Source organism: Panthera leo, chromosome B2 (genome assembly GCF_018350215.1).
Source record: "Panthera leo isolate Ple1 chromosome B2, P.leo_Ple1_pat1.1, whole genome shotgun sequence".
Taxonomy (NCBI): Eukaryota; Metazoa; Chordata; class Mammalia; order Carnivora; family Felidae; genus Panthera; species Panthera leo.
In genome coordinates this window covers 28253466-28280096 of record NC_056683.1, presented here as the reverse complement: position 1 = coordinate 28280096, position 26631 = coordinate 28253466, and the positions used below count along the sequence as shown (strand labels likewise).

Sequence of the window (26631 nt, the reverse complement as noted above, 5' to 3'; positions counted from 1 at the left end):
GGGTCCTCATAAAGAACATGAAATAAAGTAAGCGTAAAGTTTCATCAGCTGCTCTAAACATGCTCTGCTCTGTAAAAATCTCAACTGGTTTTTCAGTTATAAGATCAATCCTCAATTACCTTTCCCTTCAAGAGTCTTCCCCCCCAAATATTAGCCTTATCTAATAGACCCCTAAGCCTGCTACATCTTCTTTGCCTGGTTAATTAACTCTCTTAATTTTTCTCCTTGTAATTTGCATGGTTCTTCCCCCAAAATGGAAAAATAATTTGAGTGATTTGAAGTCTTACTCTTGGTAAGCGTATTTTTCTTCTCACATCTAACCAATCATAAGAAGTGAAAGTGGGAGGAACTGAACACCACAAATAATCAAATTCTTAAACTTGGATGACAAATTAAAAGCTTATTAACAATTTAGATGAATATGTATGTTTGAAAATAACAACTCAATCTATCAAAGGTAGTACTTGCTAATTAGGCTATGGCTTTATGCATTATTTCAATTATTTTTCACAGAATCTCTCAGATGTAGGCATTACCATCCCAATTTTGTCCAGGAGAAAACTAGACAACCTCAATGACATGTTCAAGATTCTTCAGTTAGTAAAAAGACCAGGCAAACCTAGACCTTCCTTACCATAACTGCTTCTCTGCTGGATAACAGAACAAGACCCTAAGAAGATCTTGATGATCTGTACCAAATCTAATGAGAAATCATCCAAATGTAGCAAAACAGGAACTGAATTTGGTACCAAATGAATAATTTTGGGAGCAAAATGGGAGCGACAAGGCCCTTGATTAGCAGAATCAAGTATGAAACACCTGGAGTTTGGCTGACAGTAAACTCAATAGGAGTCAATAGAGGTGTTAACATAAGGTGTAGTTCTGGCTGCTTCCCAGTTACCAGGGTCACATCAGAGTCCTATACTCCACCCTTGAAAAAGGACAGAAATAGACTAATAGGAAAACCACTGCCATATTAACTAGGAAATGCCTAAATGATTTAGGGTCTTAACCAAGAAAAAGGAAGATTCCAAGCCCACACAACAACTGTTTTCAAACACTGGAAAGATTGTCATGTAGAAATTAGGCTTGTTCTAAAGGACAGAGAAAAAAGCACAGCTGGCCCAATAACTCACAAGGCCCTTCTCAGTTTAGCTCTTTCCTCCAGCCTGTGTCCTTCTCTAGTCTTCTTTCTATGTTCACAGTGGAAAAAATGGTTTAAACTCACTACATCAACTTCCTCAGCTCCTACTGGATCTTGACCCAGTGCATACAGATGGCCCATTAGCAATCCACTGATATGTTTCCTCTACAGTCACACATGACCAACTAACTGTCAAGCCCACAAGGCTCTAGTTTTCATTTGACCCCACCTAATCCTCCATCAGTCTGCAATACTGTTAAATATTCTTTGGTTAAACACGCTTTTCTATCTCAAGAACACTGCTCCATCTGGATTTTCTTCTTTTTCTCTATTATTCTTTTTCAGAAAACTTTGAGGCTCTCTGCTTCTGGTCATCTCATAAATACTAGTATGTTCCAAATTATTTTTATATATTATATTAATTTTATACATTTGGCCCTCCTCTCATTCTACTAGTAGTTTTCACAGTATACTCATCCACTCCCAGGTCTTATCTTGCTTATACAGTTGACCCTTGAACAACACAGGTTTGAACTGCAGTGGTCCACTTACATGCAAATTTTTTTCGAGGTAAACACAGCACAGTATTATAAAGTAATTTTCTCTTCCTTATGATTTTATTAACATTTTTTTCTCTAGCTTACTTTATTGTAATACAGCATATAGTAATAACACAAAATATGTGTTAATTGACTGTTATTGTTAAGATTTTCACTCAACAGTAACTATTTGTAGTTAAGTTTTAGGGAAGTCAAAAGTTATACATGGATTTTCGATTGAACAGGGCATTGGTGTCCCTAGTCCCCATATGCTCAAGGGTCAAGTGTAAATTACTAATTCACAAATCTGTATCTAGATTTCTCTCTTGGGGTCCAGGCAAGTATATCTAATCACCCACTAAATATCTCTCCTTGAATGTCACTCATTCAGTACATCTGGTCCCAAACAAAATTTTTAATCTCTCCTAATATAACAAATTTCTTATTTAGGAATTCACACTTATAGTGTGTAATAAATGAATGAATAAATAAATATAGTGTTTGTGGGAATGATATAGGGCAGGAAATTTTGGTCATATGTTTTCTTTCTTGAGAGATACACATACATATATACATATACACAACCACATCCTTCAAGCAAATGACAAACCAGAGGGAGTTATTTTTTTTAAGATGGATGGGTTTAGAATTGAAAAAAAAAAAAAAAAAAAAAGATAGATGGGTTTGGATTTCAAGACCTGAATTTATACATGTAATAAAGTATGTGTGTGAATCATCCCTAAATACATATATATGTTGAAAACTAATCTAAGTGTGTGTGTGTGTGTGTGTGTGTGTGTGTGTGTATGTACACACACATATATATATAAAAGGTAGTATAATTTTGTTTTTGCTATGGAACTTTATGTTCAAATGAAATACTATTAGAAACTATTAGGAATCAGAGCTTCTCTGATTAAAGGGGAAGAGTATGGGGAAATGGGCCCTTTTCTTCTGCTTCCTCTGCAACTTTCACACACCAGGGAACCACTAGGGCATGTATTTTCACAGTCACAAACCTGCATGATGCAGGAGTAGATGGAATTACTTAAGTTACAACTTTGGCTAAAGAGTTTTTAAGTGTGGAATACATATAAAATTATGTTTTTACTAAAATTTTCACAAAAAACCAGTCCCAAAGTATAGAGCAATATATTATAGCAGTTATACAATAGTAATCAAAGTAATTTAGGCTGATTTGTAAGTCATTATATAGTTTTAAAATGATATGTTTAGCTTTCTATTTATCGTCTTACTTACAGAAGTCAAACTGAAGTCTTCATGGATACTTCCAAACAAATCAGGAGAAGAAACGTCAACAGAAAGACTAAATACAAAAACAAGTAAGAGAACAGTGACAATTAAAGTACTAAAATTAAAAATGTTAATATAATGTTATATGCTTATTACACCTCAATTAAAAAAATGCAATAAACCCTATGTAAATTTGACTTTAAAATCTTGGTCAAAAATCTCATAACTCTGTTTTTTATATTAAACAATTAACAGCTCAAAGTAGACACTATAGGCTATCTATTAACAGAGGCCATATGACATTTGCTTTTGGATCTTCCCAATACTCAGTTAAATTTTTTAAAAATCACCAAAGGGGAAAATACCAGATAGTTTAGTTTTTAGGTATAGACTAAATTAATTGAAATATTTTTGCCTATCAGAATCTCCAGAGGGCTTTTTCAAGCTCATTTTCATAGTAAATCACTTATAGGTGAGTTGAGTTAGGAAATTAGTTAATAACCAACAAGTGACCAGATATACAAAATTGCAGGGAAGGATATACTATAAATCTACTGATTAATTGATATAATAGAATCATAATAAACACTTCAGTGAAAATTCTTTTCTTTAAACCTAACCAATGGATTTTAGATTCATATGGAACACTAAATAGATGAAAATAATAAATAATATCTTAAAACAGAAGCAATAAAAGTACCAATCTGAAAAATAATAATAAATGAACTAAAGAACATTAAAATAACACAAACTGGTATAAAACATATATGAATGAATGGAACAGAAAATACAGTTAAGAAATATATAGAGAACCCTAAAGACTTCACCAAAACTACTAAAATTAATAAATGACTTTAGTGAAATCATAGGCTATAAAACCAATGTGCAGAAATCCATTGCATTTCTATACACCAATAATGAAGCAGCAGAAAGACAAATTAAGAAAAAAATCCCATTTACAACTGCACCAAAAATAATAAAATACCTAGGAATAAACTAATCAAACAGGTGAAAGATCTGCACTCTGAAAACTAAAACAATGATGAAAGAAATTGAAGATGACACAAAGAAATGGAAAGATATTCCATGTTCATGGATTGGAAAAACAAATATTGTTAAAATGCCTATACTACCCAAAGCAATCTACACATAATGCAATCCTCATTAAAATACCAATAGCATTTTTCAGAGCTAGAACAAACAATCCTAAAATTTGTACAGAAGCACAAAAGATCCCAATTAGCCAAAGCATTCTTGAAAAAGAAAAGCAAAGCTGGAGGCATCACAATTCTAGACTTAAAGTTATACTACAAAGCTGCAGTGATCAAAACAGTTATGGTACTGGCACAAAAACAGACACATAGATCAATGAAACAGAATAAAAAACCCAGAAATAAACCACATTATATGGTTAATGCAAGAATAACCAATGGGAAAAGGACAGCCTTTTCAATAAATGGTGTTGGGAAAACTGGACAGCCACATTCAAAACAATGAAACAACCTCTTTCTTACACCATACACAAAAATAAATTCAAAATGTATGAAAGCCCTAAATGTGAGACTTGAAACTTTAAATCCTAGAAGAGAACACAGGTAGTAACCTCTTTGACATTGGTCAGAGCAACTTTTTCTAGATAACTTCCCTGATGCAAAGGAAACACAAACAAAAATAAACTATTGGACTATATCAAAATAAAAAGCTTCTGCACCCCAAAGGAAACACTCAACAAAACTAAAAGGCAACCTATGGAATGAGAGAAGGTATTTACAAATGACATATCCAAAAAAAGGTTAGTTTCCAAAAATTATAAAGAACTCTAAAACTCAACACCCAAAGAACAAATAATCCAATTTAAAAATAGGCAGAAGGGTGCCAGGGTAGCTCAGTCAGTTAAGTGTCCAACTCTTGATTTCAGCTCAGGTCATGATCTCACGGTTTGTGAGTTTGAGCCCCATGTCAGGCTCTGAGCAGACAGCATGGAGCCTGCTTGGGATTCAATCTCTCTCTGCTCCTCTCCCATCTCAAAATAAATACATAAACATTTTTTAAAAATAGGCAGAAGACATGAAAAGACATTTCTCCAAAGAAAACATCCAGATGACCAACAGACACATGAAAAGATGTTCATCACAAATCATCAGGGAAATGCAAATCAAAACTACAATGAGATATCACTTCACACCTGTCAGAATGGCTAAAATCAACAATACAAGAAACAAAAGGTGTTGGCGAGGGTGTGGAGAAAAAGGAACGCTTATGTACTGCTAGTGGGTATGCAAACTGGTGCAGCCACACTGGTGCAGCCACTCTGGAAAACAGTATAGAAGTTCCTCAGAAAGTTAAAAATAGAACTACACTATGATCCAGCAGTTGCACTACTGGGTCTTTCCCCAAAGGATACAAAAGTACTGATTCCAAGGGATACATACACTGTGATATTTATGGCAGTTTTATCAACAATAGCCAAATTATGGAAAGAGTCCAAATGTCTATCAACTAATGAATGGATAAAGAAGATGTGGTATATATGCAAAGGATTATTCCTCAGCCATTAAAAAAAAAAAAAAAAAAAAGGAATGAAATCTTGCCATTTGCAGCAAGGTTGATAAAGCTAGAGAGTATTAAGCTAAGCAAAATAAGTCAGTCAGAGAAAGACAAATACATGATGATTTCACTCATATGTGGAATTTAAGACACAAAACAAAGAGAAAAAGAGAAAGCATGAGAAAGAGGCAAACCAAGAAACAGACTCTTAATTTTAGAGAGCCGATGGTTACCATAGAGGAGAGAGTAAAGGGACAGGTTAAATAGGTGATAGAATTAAGGAGTGCACTTGTGATGAGCACCAAGGGATATATGGAACTATACTGCACACCTGAAACTAATGTAATACTGTATGTTAACTATACTGGAATTTAAAATAAAATAAAATAAAATAAATAAAAAGTTCAGAAATATATTGCACTATTTGGTAGAATTCAATGGTGTCTGAAACAGAAATTGCAACAAAATAATACGGAAAGAAAGACTTATTAATCAACAATATCAGCAAACTAACAATACAAGTTCTTGGTGGATTATGTTAAATATATAAAAGCAAATCACAGAAAAACTAGAAGAGTTAAGTATTTATTAGGTCTCAGAGAGGTAGTAGTATTATATACCGAAAGGCAAAAACCAATACCAAGAAAATCACAAAAATGGAAAACTTCTGAAATTATCAATTACAGATATAAGAGGCATCTATTTCAGTATTTAACCTTAGGTTCAGAAAAGTTACACGTGTCAAATACATTCAGGTATCATTCAGATAAAATAGATTTCTGAAAGACCCTATAGAACATTATAAAATAATTATTACCAGAATTCATAAATATTAACAATCAAAATGTGTTCTTCTGGAACTCAAATAACTAAGCCCGACCCTGACTTAATTCTACTAGCAAAATTAGTCTTTAACAAAAGTATTGCTAAATCTCTAACACCAGAATTCTAAAGGTTATCAACTAGGAGTTATATATTTTAATTTTCATTCTTATTATTTATAAAACTTGTTCCTTTCAATAATTAGTAAGCTAATAAGGTGTTCAGTTTGCTCAACATGTCTCTAGTAATACTAATTAAGATGAGTTCAGAAGATAAATCATATAAAAAATATAGGTCAAATATATAAAAATATGATTTCAACATACGTAATCTATCTCTTCCATTGCCTTAGGATATAAGATCACATATAAAACATTATTCTGTATTTTTAATCTTCCTAAATACATCAATGAGGTTAGTGTTAGTTTACTTACTGTGTAGTATCTACATCTGCATCAGGCTTAGTGCTCAACTGTTCCAGACAGTATATAAAAATCTAAGTCAAAAATAAGAAGTTTCAGTGGCATGAACTCTTAGATACTGACATATTTGGACATTAAAACTAATTTTATGTAAATAAAAAACCAGAAATATATATACTGTGTTATATGTGTATGTACGCATGTATATCTCCCAGAAGTGATAGAATATATATCCTATATACATACTGTTTATGTATGCTCTGGGTATATATATGACAATGCATATAACATAAGTAATGGTCAATTAAAAGCATCTGTGTTTTTCTCTGACTATAAAATCTTGAATATATTTTAGGAAAAAGACCTTTTCCTTCCTCTCATCCACTCAGTCACATGCTCAACTTTATTAATGTCCTAAGCACTGGTTCCAATCAAAGAATTTCATACTCTAGATACGGTATAAACAACTATCACATCATTGAATTTGTGCTCTAAGAGAAATAAATGTAAAGTACAATGAGAACACAAAAAAAGCAAGTATAATATAAAGGGGTATTGCTAGAATAAGTTGGAATTAACCATACCTTGAACTTTATTTTTGTTACCTTACTTCCTATAAACTATTATGGGCTCAGATAAGATGAAAAAAGAATACACATTCAATATATGTTACACATGTATTATTAATTGAAGGAAGTTTACTATAATTTGCATTATTTTAGGCTTCAGGACATCAGTACTTTTACATATTACCTGCATGATATTGATGCTGAGTTGACAAACCTCCTCCTGTGTTTTAGGTTGTTGAAAGACCTATAAGGAAGAATTTTGATGAAAGTTTTTAGATTTAGCTAAGAAAACAAAACTTTTTGTTTGTGAAGTTCCATATAAAAAATTCACTTATGGGAAACTGCTTCCAGTGTGGGTAACCTTACTCCAAAAGGGACAGGTATGAAGAGCTGCCCTACAGGCAGTGTTTTGGCGCCTGTGTAAGACACTGGCATGGAGCTGGTTGACAACATGCAGGTCAGTTATTCTCTCTGTATACAAAGTGCCAACAATTCCAAGTACTCTATCTACAAGACTTACATTCACATTTTAACTTCCATCAGCCTATCTGGGAACCAAGAAATGGACACACAAAATCAAATAAAACAAATAAGTATCTGAGGGAAAAGGTCTTTTGTGCTGAAATGACTCATTTACAACTGTGATTCCCAAGGGTTCCTGGGAAAGTCTGAAATAGAAGTTGAATTTAATAGAAAACTTACACTGGCTTCTCCAGGCTTGCACTCTACAACTCCTTTAAGTGACTGCAGAGAATGTATAATGCACTGTTCAAATTGACATGGCTGAAGGAAAAAAAAAAAAGTACATTACCTTAAAATTCAAAAACAAGCAATGGTGATTAAGACATTTAACAGAAGCAAATTATGGCCCCAAACTCTCAATTTTACAGATTTATTGAAAGGAAAACAGATGCAAACAACTTGACAAATAATCTCCTACCCATCAAGATTTAGATTTGGCAAGTTTGCACTTGATATTTAAATATGGGTAAAACTTAACTCTAAAGTACATCTAATTCAAATAGAACAGAAATCAGGTATAATTAAAATTCTTCTTAAAAATCCTACTCTTCTAAGAGGGAAATGACTTGATGAAGAACAGATACAGCAAGTTTATATTTTAAACACTACTTCGAAGATATATTCTGAGCTCAATCTTCCAGATCTTTCACATCTCTGGTAGTGTTCAACAAAATTTAATGTTACTAATAATGATTTGTAGAAGGTCCAGGAAATTCAATTCAAAAGTCATTACAGTCATTTTTTATATACATTAAGTCATAAAATAAGTGAAGATATGTCCAACAACTGGCATTCAGATAAATCTGAATGAATTGTAACACCTTAGCTCCTACTGTACTTAAAGTTTCACTTTGTGCTAGGCATACTCTAAGTGATGGGGATATAGGAATAAGATTGAGTTCTCATTAAGTGTATGCTCTAGGATAAGAGTCACAACCAAAAAAGTCACAGTCAACAAAACTGTTACTTTTTACTAAAAAAAAAAAAAAAAAAAAAAAATACAGAAATAAGTCAACTACAAACTAGAGTAAGTGCCATGGGGAAAAAAAAAAAAAAAACAGAACTCAGAAATGATGATGATGGAGGGGAATCTGCTCTAAGATGGTCAAAGACAGTGAGAACATTTAAGTGGAGACTTGAAGGGCTAGAGGACTCAGCCCCGTAAAAGATAAGGGAAGGGAGTGGTGAGCTCAGGGAGACAGGGCAATATGTACACAGGCCAGGGAGGGCAGAGCCTAAAGGAACTCAGAAACCACAAGAACAGCAGTGCATCACAACCACTAGGCATGAGTTTGGCAGTACAAGATGAGGCTAAGGGTCTGGGTTTCACTCAGACAGAGGGCTGTATAAGACACATAGTTGAGGGGCGCCTGGGTGGCTCAGTCGGTTAAGCGTCCGACTTTGGCTCAGGTCATGATCTGGCGGTTCGGGAGTTCGAGCCCCGCGTCGGGCTCTGTGCTGACAGCTCAGAGTCTGGAGCCTGTTTCAGATTCTGTGTCTCCCTCTCTCTCTCTGACCCTCCCCCGTTCATACTCTGTCTCTCTCTGTCTCAAAAATAAATAAAGGTTAAAAGAATTTTTTTTTTTTTTTAAAAAGGCACATAGTTGAATTAAAAAAAACACACACACACAAAAAAAAACCTCTGTGCAAAAATCCGGAGTCAGAACCTCTCCTCACTACATGCTTCAATTTGTTAAAAGAGATTGGGGAAAAAAACTGAACAGAAGAGACAAGTTTATTTTCTTACAAAAAGGAACCCAGATTTAATGAAAGCTAAAATAGTGCCTCAACATAATGTTATTTTAATACTGCACTTTGAAGCCACCAGAGGGCACCATAAAAAAAACAAAACAAAACAAAAAACAACTTCTAAGTACAAAAAAAAAAAAAAGAATATGGGATAAAATACCAACTGCACAGAACTATTTCAAGAGGTATGTTTGTTAACTACCTGACCTAATGCCTCCAACTTACCCACCTCAAAAGGTAGGAAAATCTAAGAATAATGGTGAAAATTAAATCCAAAATTCAACTGTGGGTAATTAAACCTGTTGTTACTTGGATTTCTTGCATTAATATTTGGACTAGATTTTCTTAATTTCTTTTTATATCTACACTAATACAATAAATGGATAATACCAGAGAACTGAATTAGTAGTTTCAGTTAAATTGGGAGTAATGATAGTCTAAACATCTGCTATTTCTTTTTTCTAAAGAGAAGCAGTGCTATTTCTGCATATTGTCAGTGAATCATCCAATTTAGCTGACTATAAGAGCTATCACAAATCATTCCAGTTCTTATGAAAGAAAAAAATTCTCAAAATTATCCAAATTGAAAAAAGCAGTACACATTTTCAATATGAAAAGAAAGCAGGATGCTTTCAAAAAGCTGTTTCAGAGCACTGAAGTGAGGTTCAAATTAAATATACAGTACTTCAGGGGTGCCTGGGTGGCTCAGTTGGTTGAGGGTCCGACTCTTGATTTCGGCTCAGGGTCTTGGGATTCGGCTCAGGGTCTTGAGCCCTGAGTGAGGCTCCACACTGAAAATGTAGCCTGCTTAAGACTCTCACACTCCTCTGAAGGGTCTGCATCCCTCCAGGTGCTGCAGGCCCCTCCCCAGGGGACCACCAAAGAAAAACCTATCTGAGCGTGCCCCTCCCGCCCCTGTGCACCTTGCAGATCCACCCCAGCGTATAAGCCAGATCCCAATGAAGCAGCACCACAAGGCTGGCAGTGTGCAAAGAGCCCAGACAGGGGCCACACCACTCCACAGTGAGTTCTGCCCCTGGGAGAGGGGAAGATAAGGTACACACCAGTCAGACTATGGCCCCAAAGGTGGGCTGGGGACAGACATGGGGTCTGATTGTGGCCCCGCCAACTAACACAGGTTACTCCAGACAACACAGGGGAAGTGCCTTGCAGTTCCGCATAACTCCAGGGACTAACCAAAATGACAAAGCAGAAGAACTCTCCTCAAAAGAAACTCCAGGAAGTAGCGACAGCTAACGAATCGATCAAAAACGATTTAAGCAATATAAGAGGAAAAGAATTTTGAATAATAGTCATGAAATTAATCGCTGGGTTGGAAAAAAGTATAAGGACAGCAGAAAATCTATTGCTACAGAGATCAAGGGACTAAGAAATAGTCATGAGGAGCTAAAAAATGCTATAAATGAGGAGCAAAATAAAATGGACACGACCACAGCTCGGATTGAAGAGGCAGAGGAGAGAATAAGTGAATTAGAAGATAAAATTATGGAAAAACAGGAAGCTGAGGAAAAAAAGAGATTAAAAAAATCCAGGAGTATGAGGGGAGAATTAGAGAACTAAGTGATGCAATCAAACGCAACAATATCCGTATAATACGAATTCCAGAAGAGGAAGAGAGGGAGAAAGGGGCTGAAGGTGTATTTGAACAAATCGTAGCTGAGAACTTCCCTGATCTGGGGAAGGAAAAAGCACTGAAATCCAAGAGGCACAGAGAACTCCCTTCAGACGTAACTTGAATCGATCTTCTGCACGACATATCACAGTGAAACTGACAAAATACAATAAAGAGAAAATTCTCAAAGCAACTAGGGATAAACACGCTCTAACTTACAAAGGGAGACCCATAAGACCAGCGGCAGACCTATCTACTGAAACTTGGCAGGCCAGAAAGGAATGGCAGGAAATCTTCAATGTGACGAACAGAAAAACTATGCAGCCGAGAATCCTTTATCCAGCAAGTCTGTCATTCAGAACAGAAGGAGAGATAAAGATCTTCCCAAACACACAAAAGTGAAGGAATTCATCACCACCAATTCATAGCCCTACAAGAGATCCTAAGGGGGATTCTGTGAGTTAAATGTTGCAAGGACCTCAAAGTACCAGACACAACACTAGAAGCATGAAACCTACGGACATCACAATGACTCTAAACCCATGTCTTTCAATAATAACACTGAATGTAAGTGGACTAAATGCTCCAACCAAAAGACATAGGGTATCAGCATGGGTAAAAAAACAAGACCCATCTATTTGCTGTCTACAAGAGACTCATTTTAGACCTGAGGACACCTTCAGATTGAAAGTGAGGGGATGGAGAACTATCTATCTACCATGCTACTGGAAGTCAAAAGAAAGCTGGAATAGCCATACTTATATCAGACAAACTAGACTTTAAATTGAAGGCTGTAACAAGAGATGAAGAAGGAGATTATATAATAATTACAGGGTCTATCCATCAGGAAGAGCTAACAATTATAAATGTCTATGCGCTGAATATGGGAGCCCCCAAATATATAAAACAATTACTCACAAAAATAAGCAACCTTATTGATAAGAATGTGGTAATTGCAGGGGAGTTTAATACTCCACTTACAACAATGGATATATCATCTAGACACAGGATCAATAAAGAAACAAAGGCCCTGAAGGATACATCGGATCAGATGGACTTGAGAGATATATTTAGAACTCTGCATCCCAAAGCAACAGAATATACTTTCTTCCCAAGTGCACATGGAACCTTCTCCAAGATAGATCATATACTGGGTCACAAAACAGCCTTTCATAAATATAAAAGAATTGAGATCATACCATGCACACTTTCAGACCACAATGCTATGAAGCTTGAAATCAACCAGGAAAAAGTCTGGAAAACCTCCAAAAGCATGGAGGTTAAAGAACACTCTACTAAAGAATGAATGGGTCAACCAGGCAATTAGAGAAGAAATTAAAAAATATATGGAAACAAATGAAGATGAAAGTACAACAATCCAAATGCTTCAGGATGCAGCGAAGGCAGTCCTGAGAGGAAAATACATTGCAATCCAGGCCTATCTCAAGAAACAAGAAAAATCCCAAATACAAAATCTAACAGCACACCTAAAGGAAGTAGAAGCAGAACAGCAAAGACACCCCAAACCCAGCAGAAGAAGAGAAATAATAAAGATCAGAGCAGAAATAAACAATATAGAAACTAACAAAAACTGTAGAGCAGATCAATGAAACCAAGAGTTGTTTTTTTGAAAAAATAAAATTGATAAACCTCTAGCCAGGCTTCTCAAAAAGAAAAAGGAGATGACCCAAACAGATAAAATCATGAATGAAAATAGAATTATTACAACCAATCACTCAGAAATACAAGCAATTATCAGGGAATACTATGAAAAATTATACGCCAACAAACTGGACAACCTAGAAGAAATGGAAGAATTCCTAAACACCTACACACTTCCAAATCTCAAACAGGAAGAAATAGAAAGCTTGAACAGACCCATAACCAGCGAAGAAATTGAATCAGTTATCAAAAATGTCCCAACAAATAAGAGTCCAGGACGGATGGCTCCCTGGGGAATTCTACCAGATATTTAAAGCAGAGATAATACCTATCCTTCTCAAGCTATTCCAAAAAATAGAAAGGGAAGGAAAACTTCCAGACTCATTCTATGAAGCCAGCATTACTTTGATCCATAAACCAGACAGAGACCCAGCAAAGAAAGAGAACTACAGGCCAATATCCCTGATGAATATGGATGCAAAAATTCTCAAGAAGATACTAGCAAATCGAATTCAACAGCATATAAAAAGAATTAGTCACCCTGATCAAGTGGGATTCATTCCTGGGATGCAGGGCTGGTTCAACATTCGCAGATCAATCAATGTGATACATCACATTAATAAAAGAAAAGAAAAGAAACACATGATCCTGTCTATCAATGCAGAAAAAGCATTTAACAAAATTCAGCATCCTTTCTTAATAAAAACCCCCGAAAAAGTCGGGATAGAAGGAACATACTTAAATATAATAAAAGCCATTCATGAAAATCCCACAGCTAATATCATCCTTAATGGGGAAAAACTGAGAGCTTTCTCCCTGAGATCAGGAACAGGATGTGGACAGGGATGTCCACTCTCACCGCTGTTGTTTAACATAGTGTTGGAAGTACTAGCGTCAGCAATCAGATAACAAAAGGAAATCAAAGGCATCAAAATTGGCAAAGATGAAGTTAAGCTTTCACTTTTTGCAGATGACATGATACTATACATGGAAAAACCCGACAGACTCCACCAACAGTCTGCTAAACTGATACATGAATTCAGCAAAGTTGCAGGATACAAAATCAATGTTCAGAAATCACTTGCATTCTTATACACTACTAATGAAGCAACAGAAAGACAAATAAAGAAACTGATCCCATTCACAATTGCACCAACAAGCATAAAATACCTAGGAATAAATCTAACCAAAGATGTAAAAGATCTGTATGCTGAAAACTATAGAAAGCTTATGAAGGAAATTGAAGAAGATACAAAGAAATGGAAAAACGTTCTGTGTTCATGCTTTGGAAGAATAAATATTGTTAAAATGTCAATACTACCCAAAGCTATCTACACATTCAATGCAATCCCAATCAAAATTGCACCAGCATTCTTCTCGAAGCTAGAACAAGCAATCCTAAAATTTGTATGGAACCACAAAAGGCCCCGAGTAGCCACAGTAATATTGAAGAAGAAGACCAAAGTGGGAGGCATCACAATCCCAGACTTTAGCCTCTACTACAAAGCTGTCATCATCAAGACAGCATGGTATTGCCACAAAAACAGACACATAGACCAATGGAATAGAATAGAAACCCCAGAACTAGACCCACAAATGTATGGCCAACTAATCTTTGACAAAGCAGGAAAGAATATCCAATGGAAAAAAGACAGTCTCTTTAACAAATGGTGCTGAGAGAACTGGACAGCAACATGGAGAAGAATGAAACTAGACCACTTTCTCACACCATTCACAAAAATAAACTCAAAATGGATAAAGGACCTGAATGTGAGACAGGAATCCATCAAAACCCTAGAGGAGAAAGCAGGGAAAAACCTCTCTGACCTCAGCCGCAGCAATTTCTTACTTGACACATCCCCAAAGGCAACGGAATTAAAAGCAAAAATGAACTATTGGGACATCATGAAGATAAAAAGCTTCTGCACAGCAAAGGAAACAATCAACAGAACTAAAAGGTAACCAACGGAATGGGAAAAGATATTTGCAAATGACATATTGGACAAAGGGCTAGTATCCAAAATCTATAAAGAGCTTACCAACTCCACACCCGAAAAACAAATAATCCAGTGAAGAAATGGGCAGACACATGAAAAGACACTTCTCTAAAGAAGACATCCAGATGGCCAACAGGCACATGAAAAGATGCTCAACATCGCTCCTCATCAGGGAAATACAAATCAAAACCACACTCAGATATAACCTCACGCCAAAATGAACAAACAGGAGGCTACAGATGCTGGCGAGGATGTGGAGAAATAGGAAGCCTCTTGCACTGTTGGTGGGAATGCAAACTGGTGCAGCCACTCTGGAAAACAGTGTGGAGGTTCCTCAAAAAATTAAAAATAGACCTACCCTATGACCCAGCAGTAGCACTGCTAGGAATTTACCCAAGGGATACAGGAGTACTGATGCATAGGGGCACTTGTACCCCAATGTTTATAGCAGCACTCTCAACAATAGCCAAATTATGGAAAGAGCCTAAATGTCCATCAACTGATGAATGGATAAAGAAATTGTGGTTTATATACACAACGGAGTACTACGTGGCAATGAGAAAGAATGAAATATGGCCTTTTGTAGCAACATGGATGGAACTGGAGAGTGTGATGCTAAGTGAAATAAGTCATACAGAGAAGGACAGATTCCATATGTTTTCACTCCTATGTGGATCCTGAGAAACTTAACAGAAGACCATGGGGGAGGGGAAGGAAAAAGAAAAAAAAAAAAAAAAAAAAAGGTTAGAGAGGGAGCCAAACCATAAGAGACTCTTAGAAACTGAGAACAAACTGAGGGTTGATGGGGGGTGAGGGGGTGGGTGATGGGTATTTAGGAGGGCACCTGTTGGGATGAGCACTGGGATTTGTATGGAAACCAATTTGACAATAAATTTCATATTAAAAAAAAAAAAAAGATTCTCAGTCTCTCTCCAACACTCCTCATTCATGTTCTCTCTCTTAAAAAGCAAACATAGGAGAGACCTAAACCTTATTAAACAAATAAATAATAAACAAACTTCAGCTGAAATAAGTCATAGTGAGGCAAAGTATAATGTTCATTTCATTTCTTTTTTTTTTTAATATATGTTTATTTTTGAGAGAGAGACAGAGTGTGAGCAGGGGAGGGGAAGAGAGAGAGGGAGGCAGAGTCCAAAACAGGCTCCAGGCTCTGAGCTGTCAGCACAAAGCCCGACACGGGGCTCGAACCCATGAACCGTGAGATCATGACCTGAGCTGAAGTAGATAGCTTAACTGACTGAGCCACGCAGGCGCCCCTCTTTTTTTTTTGTTTTGTTTTGTTTAATGTTTATTTTTTTCAGAGAGAGAGAAAGTGCTACCAGCATGAAGCCCAATCTCACAAACCATGAGATCATGACCTGAGCCAAAACAAGAGTTGGGTACTTAAATGACTGAACCACCCAGGTGCCCCTATGTTACATATTTTTTTACCTACATCTGGGTAGACGATATAATGGCTGACATCAGAAGGGTAACTTTCTCTGGGTCATTCATCCACAAAGTTTAGTCTTCTAGCTTGTATGTGTGACAAACATGAAATTAGTTATTCTATGGTTCCAGTTTCTTACTATTATAGTCAAACTTTAAGTGGACTACAAACAAGTTTCTATGGTAAACATTTCAAAGTATTTTCAAAGAGGTTTATCTATTATAATCAAACAACCAAAGTTAGATGTGGCAGCTACCAGATAAGCACTAACTGGGAGAGGGGGAAAGTGGCTTCTTTAAGACTGCATGGCTAATGGGGTGCCGGGCTAGGTCAGTCAGAAGATCATGTGACCCTCAATCTCAGGGTCATGAGTTTCAGTCCCACATTGGGTGCAACGATTAAATAAATAAACTTAAAAAAAAAGAAGAAAAAAGACTGCATGGCTATTATGTGACAGAACTATGGACTGAACCAGATTATGATTCCAAATCCAGGGCAGCACATTTTCCTCCATATCAGCACTGTTCAAAAGAAGTATAATGTGAGCCACAAACATAAGTCATATATATAAGAGTTTCCAGTAAACACAATAAGAATATTAAAAGAAAAATTGATTTTAATATAATTCAGGTTATGCAATATAACAAAATATTATATCATCATGTAATCAATAAAAAGTTGAGATATTTCACGTTCTTTCTTTGTACTGAGTCTTATACAAACCATGTCTATAATGACTGCTATATTGGATATTGGACCATGCAGGTCTACTCTACGTTTCCTTTCTCTAAATATTTAGTATGACAGAATTAGCTATAGGATAGTTTGTATATAAGCACAAATAATTATGAAAAGTAGAATAAGCCAAATAAAAGTAATTTTTATTAAAAACAAATCCTTTAAAATATAATTGTATTTATTAAAACTAAATTTCCCTCATTTCAAACATGATTTAATTTACAAAAATTTGTAAGTAAGCACTGATGTTCTAAACCACATTGTTATATAAAGGTATATTTTAGTGTACTTAGGAGGGATAGGAGGAAAGAATTTCAACTTGTCAAAAATTTCCCAACTCCCAAAGTAAGACTGTCAATAGGAAGTATACAATTATTTCAAAAAGTACAGCAATTTGAAGAACTGAAGAAATATTACATGAGATCATTCTGTCTCAACAACCTCATTCACCGTGATTTTGTAAATTTGGGCAAGTTAAAACCATTTTATTCTAATTTCCTCACCTACTAAACAGGCAGAAACCTGACTGCCTCCTCCAGATTTATTTTCTCCATTTTTCTTACTAAGGTAAGACAAATTGTTGGGATTAGCAATGTGCTCTGCTAAAAAAAAAAAAAAAAAAAAATACTGCATTTTTCCAGCCTCCACAGTAGATAGGGATGGGCACGTGAATCAATTCTAGCCAATTAGACGTGGGAAGAATTGTCAGCTATGGCTCCTGAAAAAGTGCTGGACTTTTCTCATGACAGAAATAAGGCCATGGTGGTTGGAACAGCAATGGCCTTCCTTTGATCATGAGGCCATTGTGAGACAAAAGCCACAATAAAGATCACAAAGAAGTCAGAAGGAGCCTTGTGTACTGATTGCATGATTAAGCTGCCACACCAGTCCTAATTTCTTTAATATTAGAAGAAAAGGAAATGCCCATCTCCTTTAAAGACCCTGGATGTTTTAGCAGCTGAATGTCAATTTAACTGACACACCCACCTACAGGATCATTGTGGGAATCCATGAAACAGATGTGAAAACATGATAAATCATGAAAACTATTTTCAAAAGTATTTTGATAATCTATAAGTCCCATCTAAACAGATGATGACTCTAAAATGAATAGACCATGTTTATAATTGCCTGCCTGACCCATGTATCTATCTGGAGAGGTTAGTTATTGTTGGTTTGTTTTATTTTGGCTTAGGGGTCAGCAACAGAATTTTTTTTTCCCACTCCGCTTTTCTGAAAAATTCAAGTTACTGGGAAACTTAGAATGAAGCACAATCTATTTTATTTTTTTAACTTATTGTCAAGTTAGCTAATATACAGTGTATATACAGTGTGCTCTTGGCTTTGGGAGTAGATTCCCATGACTCATCACTTACCATACAACACCCAGTGCTCATCCCAACAACTGCCCTCCTCAATGTCCATCACCCATTTTCCCCTCTCCCCTGCCAGCCCTGGCACCAGCCCTCAGTTTGTTCTCTGTATTTAAGAGTCTCTTAGGTTTTCCTCCCTCCCTGTTTGAACTATTTTTCCCCCTACCTTTCCCCTATGGTCTTCTGTTAAGTTTCTCAAATTCCACATGAGTGAAAACATATGGTATCTATCTTTCTATGACTCACTTATTTCACTTAGCATAATACCCTCCAGTTCCATCCACATTGTTGTAAATGGCCAGATTTCATTCTTTCTCATTGCCAAGTAGTATTCCATTGTATATATAAACCACATCTTCTTTATCCATTCATCAATTGATGGACATTTGGGCTTTTCCCATAATTTGGCTATTGTTGACAGTGCTACTCTAAACATTGGAGTGCATGTGCTCCTATGGATCAGCACTCCTGTATCCCTTGGATAAATTCCTAGTAGTGCTATTGCTGGGTTGCAGGGTAATTCTATTTTTTTTTGAGGAACCTCCACACTAGTTTCCAGAGTGGCTGCACCAGTTTGCATTCCTACCAACAGCTGAAGCACAATCTATTTTAAAATGTAATGCAGGGGCGCCTGGGTGGCGCAGTCGGTTAAGCGTCCGACTTCAGCCAGGTCACGATCTCGCGGTCCGTGAGTTCGAGCCCCGCGTTGGGCTCTGGGCTGATGGCTCGGAGCCTGGAGCCTGTTTCCAATTCTGTCTCCCTCTCTCTCTGCCCCTCCCCTGTTCATGCTCTGTCTCTCTCTGTCCCAAAAATAAATAAAAAACGTTGAAAAAAAAAAAATTAAAAAAAAAAAAATGTAATGCAAATAAAATATAGTGACACATGATGAAGAAAGAGCACGCTAAAACAAATCCACTGCTTTTATTAATTTTTAAATATTTGTAGTGTTAAGCAAAAATGAGTCTAAAAAAGAAAACTTGAAGAAGTTTATTTTTCTGTTTCCAGAGATGATTTAGAATTACAATGCAAAGAACATATGCTCCCTATTAATAAAATTAGTCATTTATTTTGAATATTATATACATTAATCATTAATCATTGAAAAGTATTTAAACTTACAAGAGAAGTCAGTCCTTCATTATCGACAATCCAGTCTTCCTTTTCAGCTAATCTCTTTATTTCTGCAGGGAAAATAAGCACACAGTACTTTTTATTTTAATTTCTCATTGAACTTTATATAAATAAAAATCTATAAAGGTCATGGTTTTTCATTATTTTATATAGATTTGTAAAAAAAATGGAAGTAGGTAATAGGCATAAGACATATTTCTGGTAGACTCAAGTTTTTAAATGTGTATTGTTTTTCTGGATATTTTTAATAAAACATTAATGTAAATAAATTTAGCCCCATTTGGAGACTGCTAGGCTAGGCTTAATGACAACTTTTGACAATGGTTTATTACTTAAAGAGGACTCTTGATAATATTCAATATGTACAAAATAAACTACAAAATGTTTTTTCCCAAAATATCTGATGAAAAATTTATATTGTTTTAATCCTATATACTTCTGATGACTGGCACTATGATTCTCACTTGGCTAAAGGAATCCTACCTGTCCAAACCTTTAGCATTTCATGCTGTCTCAGGTCCTTGCGGGGAACACGTAAATGAATTCAGAGGATACTGCTGTTTCTCACCTGGATTCTACTCCTTTTCTGTTGACACAGTATATTTAGTCACCAATTCTTAGAGATGTGACCTTCTTACTCAAAAGTCTTGGTGACAGATAGTTATGGCTTATGTCATTTATAATGATGTTCTTGATTGTTTTCAACAATATTTAATATCCAGAAGGTGGCTTTGTAAAGATAACCTTGTTTTTTATGATTGTGTATACAAAATTTTTCCTGAAAATTCTAAAATGTATAAAGAAAATGAGCATCACCTATAATTTCTACTATGCAGAAAACTATTATTTATCTTTCTTCTGAATTTACATTCGTATTTTTAAATATTTAAAATGCACACACATTTTCAAAACTGGGATCAGACGTTATATTCATTTTATACTATACTTTTTCTACTTAACATTTGCCATAAGAATGTTCTTATATCCTTAAATATTTTCAAATATATCCACCTTAATTTATGCATGGTCTGGCATCTCAAGTAAATAGATTTGAAAAGATATTCAAAGCAGGAAAAAAATTCTAGGGGTGCCTGGGTGGCTCAGTTGGTTAAGCATCTGACTTCAGCTCAGGTCATGATCTCATGATGGGTTCATGGGTTCAAGCCCTGCATCAGGTTCTGTGCTGACAGCTCAGAACCTGGAGAGCCTGCTTCAGATTCCTTGTCTCCCTCTCTCTCTCTCTCTCTCTCTCTCTCTGCCCCTCCCCATCTCATGCTTTGTCTCTTGCTCTCTCAAAAATAAATAAACATTTAAAAAAAAAAAAAAAGAAGGAAAAAATTCTATTGAGCAGCTACTGGTGATCTAAAATATTCAAGTTTCCATAAAAGGAATTTTCTCATTTTCAAGGATTAGGAGCTACAAAGAGGTGGGATATTCAGATAATCATTGTCTAGCAAATGTCATCAATTTCTCTTAACATACCTTCCGCTGTATGTTGCAATGTGACCATCACACAACGTACTCGGAGATCTAAAATGAGATCCTGGATAGTCTGTAACATGTCATTAGGAATTTCAAGGGCAGTCAACGATTCATAAGTAAGCCTGTAAAAGAGACACAACAAAACAAAAGTAAGCAGAGTGAGATCTCAAAGCAATTCCTGTCATCAGTTTGGCCGAGGCAAAAGGACAGAGTAAAATTCTTTGTTGAACATGTTTTTCTTTTTTTTTTCAAAAAGGCAAAAACAATTTACCCCTTTTTAGAAGACATTCTTGTTAAAAAAGATATTCCATATTTACCTTATGGTCTGGATGACATGAGCAAGCCACTGTCCTGACAGCTCAGACTTTACCTCCCAGCCTCCATACTGCCTCACTCCACTCTCTGGGATGCTAAATGGGAGCAGGGCTCCACGGATCAACTTCACAAGACACTGCATTACTTCTTGAATCATTTTCTAGACAATGATGAAAGTAAAACTGCATTAAAAGTCATTAATTTGATTAAATCAACTAAAGGAATCTGCCTGAACAATGATGAATAGTTCGAACATAAAGTTTTCTAGCAACTTTGGTTGAGAAAATCCTATCTTGTGAAAAAGTCTACATGCTTATCCTTAACTTACCTTAAAATCATTTTGTCTTTGCCTTACATTCTTCGATCTTTCAATCTGGCCTGATTTCTCTGCAGTCTTAAAAATCAAAAAACAGCAAAATAAAATATATTAGTTATCTTTAGAAATAATGTATAAAAATAAGAAATACTTTAGCAGCTGTATATAAAGAGAGCATTGTATACGGTTGTAACTTGATTAAAAGGAATGTATAAGACAAAATCTAAGTTTCTGACTTAAAAACAGACTTAATTAGAAAACCTTTCTTATTCCAACAAGAAGTTACTTATCCTCCTAAAACCTTTAAGTGCAATTTGTATAAATAAACCTAAGCATTAAGCTGAAATTACCTTTTCTGTAGATGAATTCCATGTGCCATGCTCATCAACAATTTTATATATTGTTAAGCCTAAATCATACCCAAGACAACATTTTCAACCCTATTTTTCATTAGCTGGTACAGAAGTAAAAGGAAGAGTAAACTCCAGATTAATGTCTAAGAATCTTAGGATATCCATTCCCTTCCCTTCCCTATTTATAAATAAGCATTATATTTGGCATTTTATTTTTACAAAACTAAAAGTCACGATTCTTCTTTCAGGGATTTTACTGTCTAATTTAGGAGAGAATATATTCTAGAATCCTAGAATTAAATTTTTATTTGTTTCCTGCTAGCCGTACTTTCCTTTGATATTCCTTTCTCCTTAAAGTAATATTTGGAAGACTACACTGATTAAAACAGGAATCTATTCAATTGGATTTCATTTAACTTTTTATTCCCAAATTTTCTAACAACTAAATATTACCATATAACATGCCTGGGAAGGGCAAGCCTAGAAAACTTTCCAAATAAAGGAAAAATAACAAGATGGTATGATGTAAACAAAAATTCTGATAATTCATTAACATAATGCAAAATTATCCTTTAAAGTTGAAATGTTTATGTATTATTGGTTAGAGACATGTTAAAAGAACTTTCAAGTTAAGAACAACTGCGTTATAGGGGCGCCTGGATGGCTCAGTCAGTTAAGCGCCCAACTCTTGATTTAGGCTGAGGTCAAGATCTCACACACAGTTTGTGAGTTTGAGCCCCACACCCGACTCCTCATTGACTGTGGAGCCTGCGTGGGATTCTCTCTCTCTCTGCCCTTCTCCCCCTCTCTCAAAATAAACTTAAAAAAAAAAAAAGATTATAAATGATTATGATACTGACATCAAGTTGATTTTAAAATACAATGTTATATATATCTTTTGTATAAGCTAGAGAAACAATGTATAGAGTTCATTATTATGATGAATATTACTAATGTGAATGACTAAAAGAAGGGTAAGGATTGCTAAATGTTTTCGACAAAAAGCATCAGATGTACCTGATAAAAAGTGGTCAACATACATATACATACACACCTCTTCAGGCTCTGATTTACATTTATTTTACAATTTTATATTAAACTGTAGCTTTTTATCATTTAAAAACATTTTTGGGGGGGCGCCTGGGTGGCTCAGTCGGTTGAACGCCCAACTTTGGCTCAGATCATGATCTCATGATCAGGAGTTTGAGCACTGTGTCGGGCTCTGTGCTGACAGCTCAGAGCTTGGACCCTGCTTCAGATACAGTGTCTCTGGCTCTCTCTGCCCCTCCCCCACTCGCACTCTCTCAAAAATAAACATTTAAAAAAATTTTTTTTTTAATTTTAGCATTTATTTTTGAGAGACAGAGACAGAGAGTGAGCGGGGAAGGGGCAGAGAGAATCCAAAGCAGGCTCCAGGCTCTGAACAAGCTGTCAGCACAGAGCCTGATACAAGGCTCAAACCCAGGAACTGTGAGATCATGACCTGAGCTGAAGTTGGACGCTCAACTGACTGAGCCATCCAAGCGCTCCTATCATTTTGTCTTTGTAGAAATGCATGTTTGCTTTAAAAGATAAAAGTTTAATTTTTGAAAAATCTAAACCTAAAATTCACTTCAATAATGTCAATAAGCCAATTCCTAAAATTTACTAGGTAACAACACTCAAAATTCTTTTAACACCAGGATTTAACTCAGAAGCTGATGTTTTTGTCCCTTTATTTTTAAGACAAATGAGAAGTAATTAAAGAGTTTTAAAGCAACAGTGAGAACTGACTAGAGGGGCTAATATTAGGAACACAGCCAGCTAGGAGGATGCTACACTAACCAGGTGAGCAATCACAGCACCTTAGACAAAAGGAGATGGAGCATGAACTCCTGTTGATGGCTTAGCCACAGGCTTCCAAGGTAGAGTAAACTGATCATGGCAATTCTACTGGGTGTTGCAGTGAGAAAGGAGAGATGATGTCAAGAGTGACTGCCATCTGAGTCATGACTACTCAGGTAAGTCCAACCAGCCTTGAATGTCTGTTAGCCTACTTTCTGTTTCTGTCAAGTGTGATGCTCTGATTCAAAGTAACACTTTGGGCAATATAGTGGCCTAGGTGTAGAAAAACAAATGAATGGCCACAGCCTTACTGAGGTGATGAATTAACTATTCTCTAAATACTGCAGTTTGTCAGGTCTTAGTCCTAGGCACTTTTTTCTCTATACACTCTCACTAATTCATTCTCATGGCTTCAAATATCATTTCTATGTAATGCCTTCCTATTTTGGATTCTGCACTCAATTCCAACATGTGTGGGTAGGGGTAGGGGCCTCCCCTTAAAAACAAGCAGTTTTCCAGATACCAGTTGTGAGAAGTGACATGATTCATTTTCAGAAATACCAGATAAAAGCTGCGCTGTCTAGTAGCAAGAGGTTTACAACCTATTGGAAATACGTACGAACTGCCCGCCAAAAATGCAGTCCCAAACCCTTAAGACACTGCATTTCCTGGTTCCTCTTCCCCACCCCCTCTCCATTTTGCAGGCTTATTTTTCGCAGGCTTCACAATGAGCATGCATCAGAGAACTGAAGTCTCTGTGTCACCTCAAGGAATGTACATTTGTTCCAAACAGACTACTTTTTGGCCTTACAAGGGCATAGGTGACTTCCCAGTAAGGCTATAACCTCTGTAGTACTCAGCCAATGAGGAATCAGGAGAAGGACTTCATGCTAGGAGATAAACTGCCTGCTGTAACTGCCACCCACTCTTGCAAAAGTGTTCATTTAAAGCCTTGCTTCACTGTGCTCCGAGTCTCTGCATCCCTCCTTTGATTGGGGCAGTGGGCTTATTTGTCACACCAGCTGAGTGTCCTACAATTCAACTCACTTCTGACACTCTCTACCTGGGAATAAAGTGAGATCCCACAGGTAAGGGCTTAGTCCTACAAGATTTGTGCCACCCCCTCCCCCTAACACTTAGATGCCAATTTCAAGACCAGGCCAATTTCAAGACCTGTGCTTCTGACCTACTGGCTATAGACTGGACATTCCCATGACTCGCTGCCTAGGTTCAAATAATTTGTTAGAATAGCACATAGAACTCAGAAAATGTGTTCACTCACTCAATTACCAGTTTATTATAAAAGGATATAATTCAGAAATGGCCAGGTGGAAGAGATGCATACGGCAAAGTATAGGAAAAGGGTGCAGAACTTCCATGCAGTCTCCAGGCAAGCCACCTTCCCTGAATTTCCAAAAATTCATCAACCTGGAAGCTCTCTGAACCCTGTCCTTTGGGTGTTTAAGGAGGTTTCATTAACATAGGCACAACTAATAAAATCACTGGTCATTGTCAACTGATTCAACCTCCAGATCCATTCCTCTCCCAAGAGGTCTGAGGGTGAGACTGAAAATTCCAACCCTCTTCCTCCATAGGTGGGGACAAAAGTAACATAACATAACATAACATAACATAACATAACATAACATAACATAACATCATTACTTCTGCACTCCTCACTTAGGAAATTCTCAGGGTTTTAGGAGCTCTATGCCAGAAACCAGAAGACCAAATATATATTTCTTATATATAACCACAATGTCACACTTCCAAATTTATATTTCCAGCCCAAATCTTTCCTCTGAAGCCCAAATTTGAATATCAGATTGCCTACTTGATGTCTCTTCTTGAATAATTCACAGGAATTTCAAATCCAATACATTAAAAGTGGAAAACTGCATGTTCTTCAAGTCTTTCTGATGAGGGACTATAAAGCATGCTGAGGTCCAACACAAGCTAGTACACTCCCCACCCCCAGGAGGGACACATGTGATATTCCTCAGGTACTCCTGGATGCCCAAGAACAAAGGAAAGAAAAGAAAACAAATGGCTAACTGATAAAGATCACAGTCATGCAGGACACAGTCTCCATCAGTTTACAAATACCTTAGTAAATTACAAGAAAAAGGCAATCTTATCAATAGCCTAATATCCAGAAACTTATAGACTCAAGTTTCCTGGAGCCCATAGTATCACCATCCCAACCATTCTGATGTGGGGAACAAATGCAAGAAGAAAAGGGCAGGTAAAATTAAATTTCTTTATAACCTGCAGCCCACTGGCAAATACTTGAGGCAACACAAAGTATAACATTACTCCAGGAACTCCTTACTATCTATCTTAATGTTAATGCTTCGCTAGAGGGAAAAACAACCTTAGCTTGACAACAGGTAGGCCTCCAGTAATCTGTCAGTCTTCAGCACGTGAAAGTCTCTTCCGAAACTTCTCTTTTAACTTTACCTCTCCCAAGTACATGGTATATAACCAGCCATACAACAACCCCAGTGCAGCTCTTTCTTCCCACAGGCTTTAATAAAATCACTTTTTTGCACCGAAAAAGAAAACCAAAGATGGAGGCATCAGAATTCCAGACTTCACGATGTACTACAAAGCTGCAGTCATCAAGACAGTATGGTACCAGCACAAAAACAGACACTCAGATCGATGGAACAGAATACAGAACCCAGAAATGGACCCACAAACGTATGGCCAACTAAGTTTTGACAAAGCAGGAGAGAATATCCAATGGAATAAAGACAGTCTCTTCAGCAAATGGTGCTGGGAAAACT

General features: G+C 36.3%; 1 protein-coding gene across 5 annotated transcripts in view; it reads right to left on the bottom strand.

Moving 5' to 3' along the window:
- Window positions 1-26631, bottom strand: part of EXOC2 (exocyst complex component 2) — a 279267-nt gene that overhangs the window by 107143 nt on the left and 145493 nt on the right. For all 5 annotated transcript variants that reach the window (XM_042938092.1, XM_042938091.1, XM_042938094.1 and 2 more), the window contains 8 exons: window positions 21678-21743; window positions 21352-21509; window positions 21035-21156; window positions 19541-19602; window positions 8000-8080; window positions 7482-7541; window positions 6741-6802; window positions 2944-3010 (listed from right to left, as the gene is read on the bottom strand). In XM_042938092.1, coding sequence (XP_042794026.1) covers window positions 2944-3010; window positions 6741-6802; window positions 7482-7541; window positions 8000-8080; window positions 19541-19602; window positions 21035-21156; window positions 21352-21509; window positions 21678-21743 — 678 coding nt within the window. The remainder of the gene's footprint in view (window positions 1-2943; window positions 3011-6740; window positions 6803-7481; window positions 7542-7999; window positions 8081-19540; window positions 19603-21034; window positions 21157-21351; window positions 21510-21677; window positions 21744-26631) is intronic.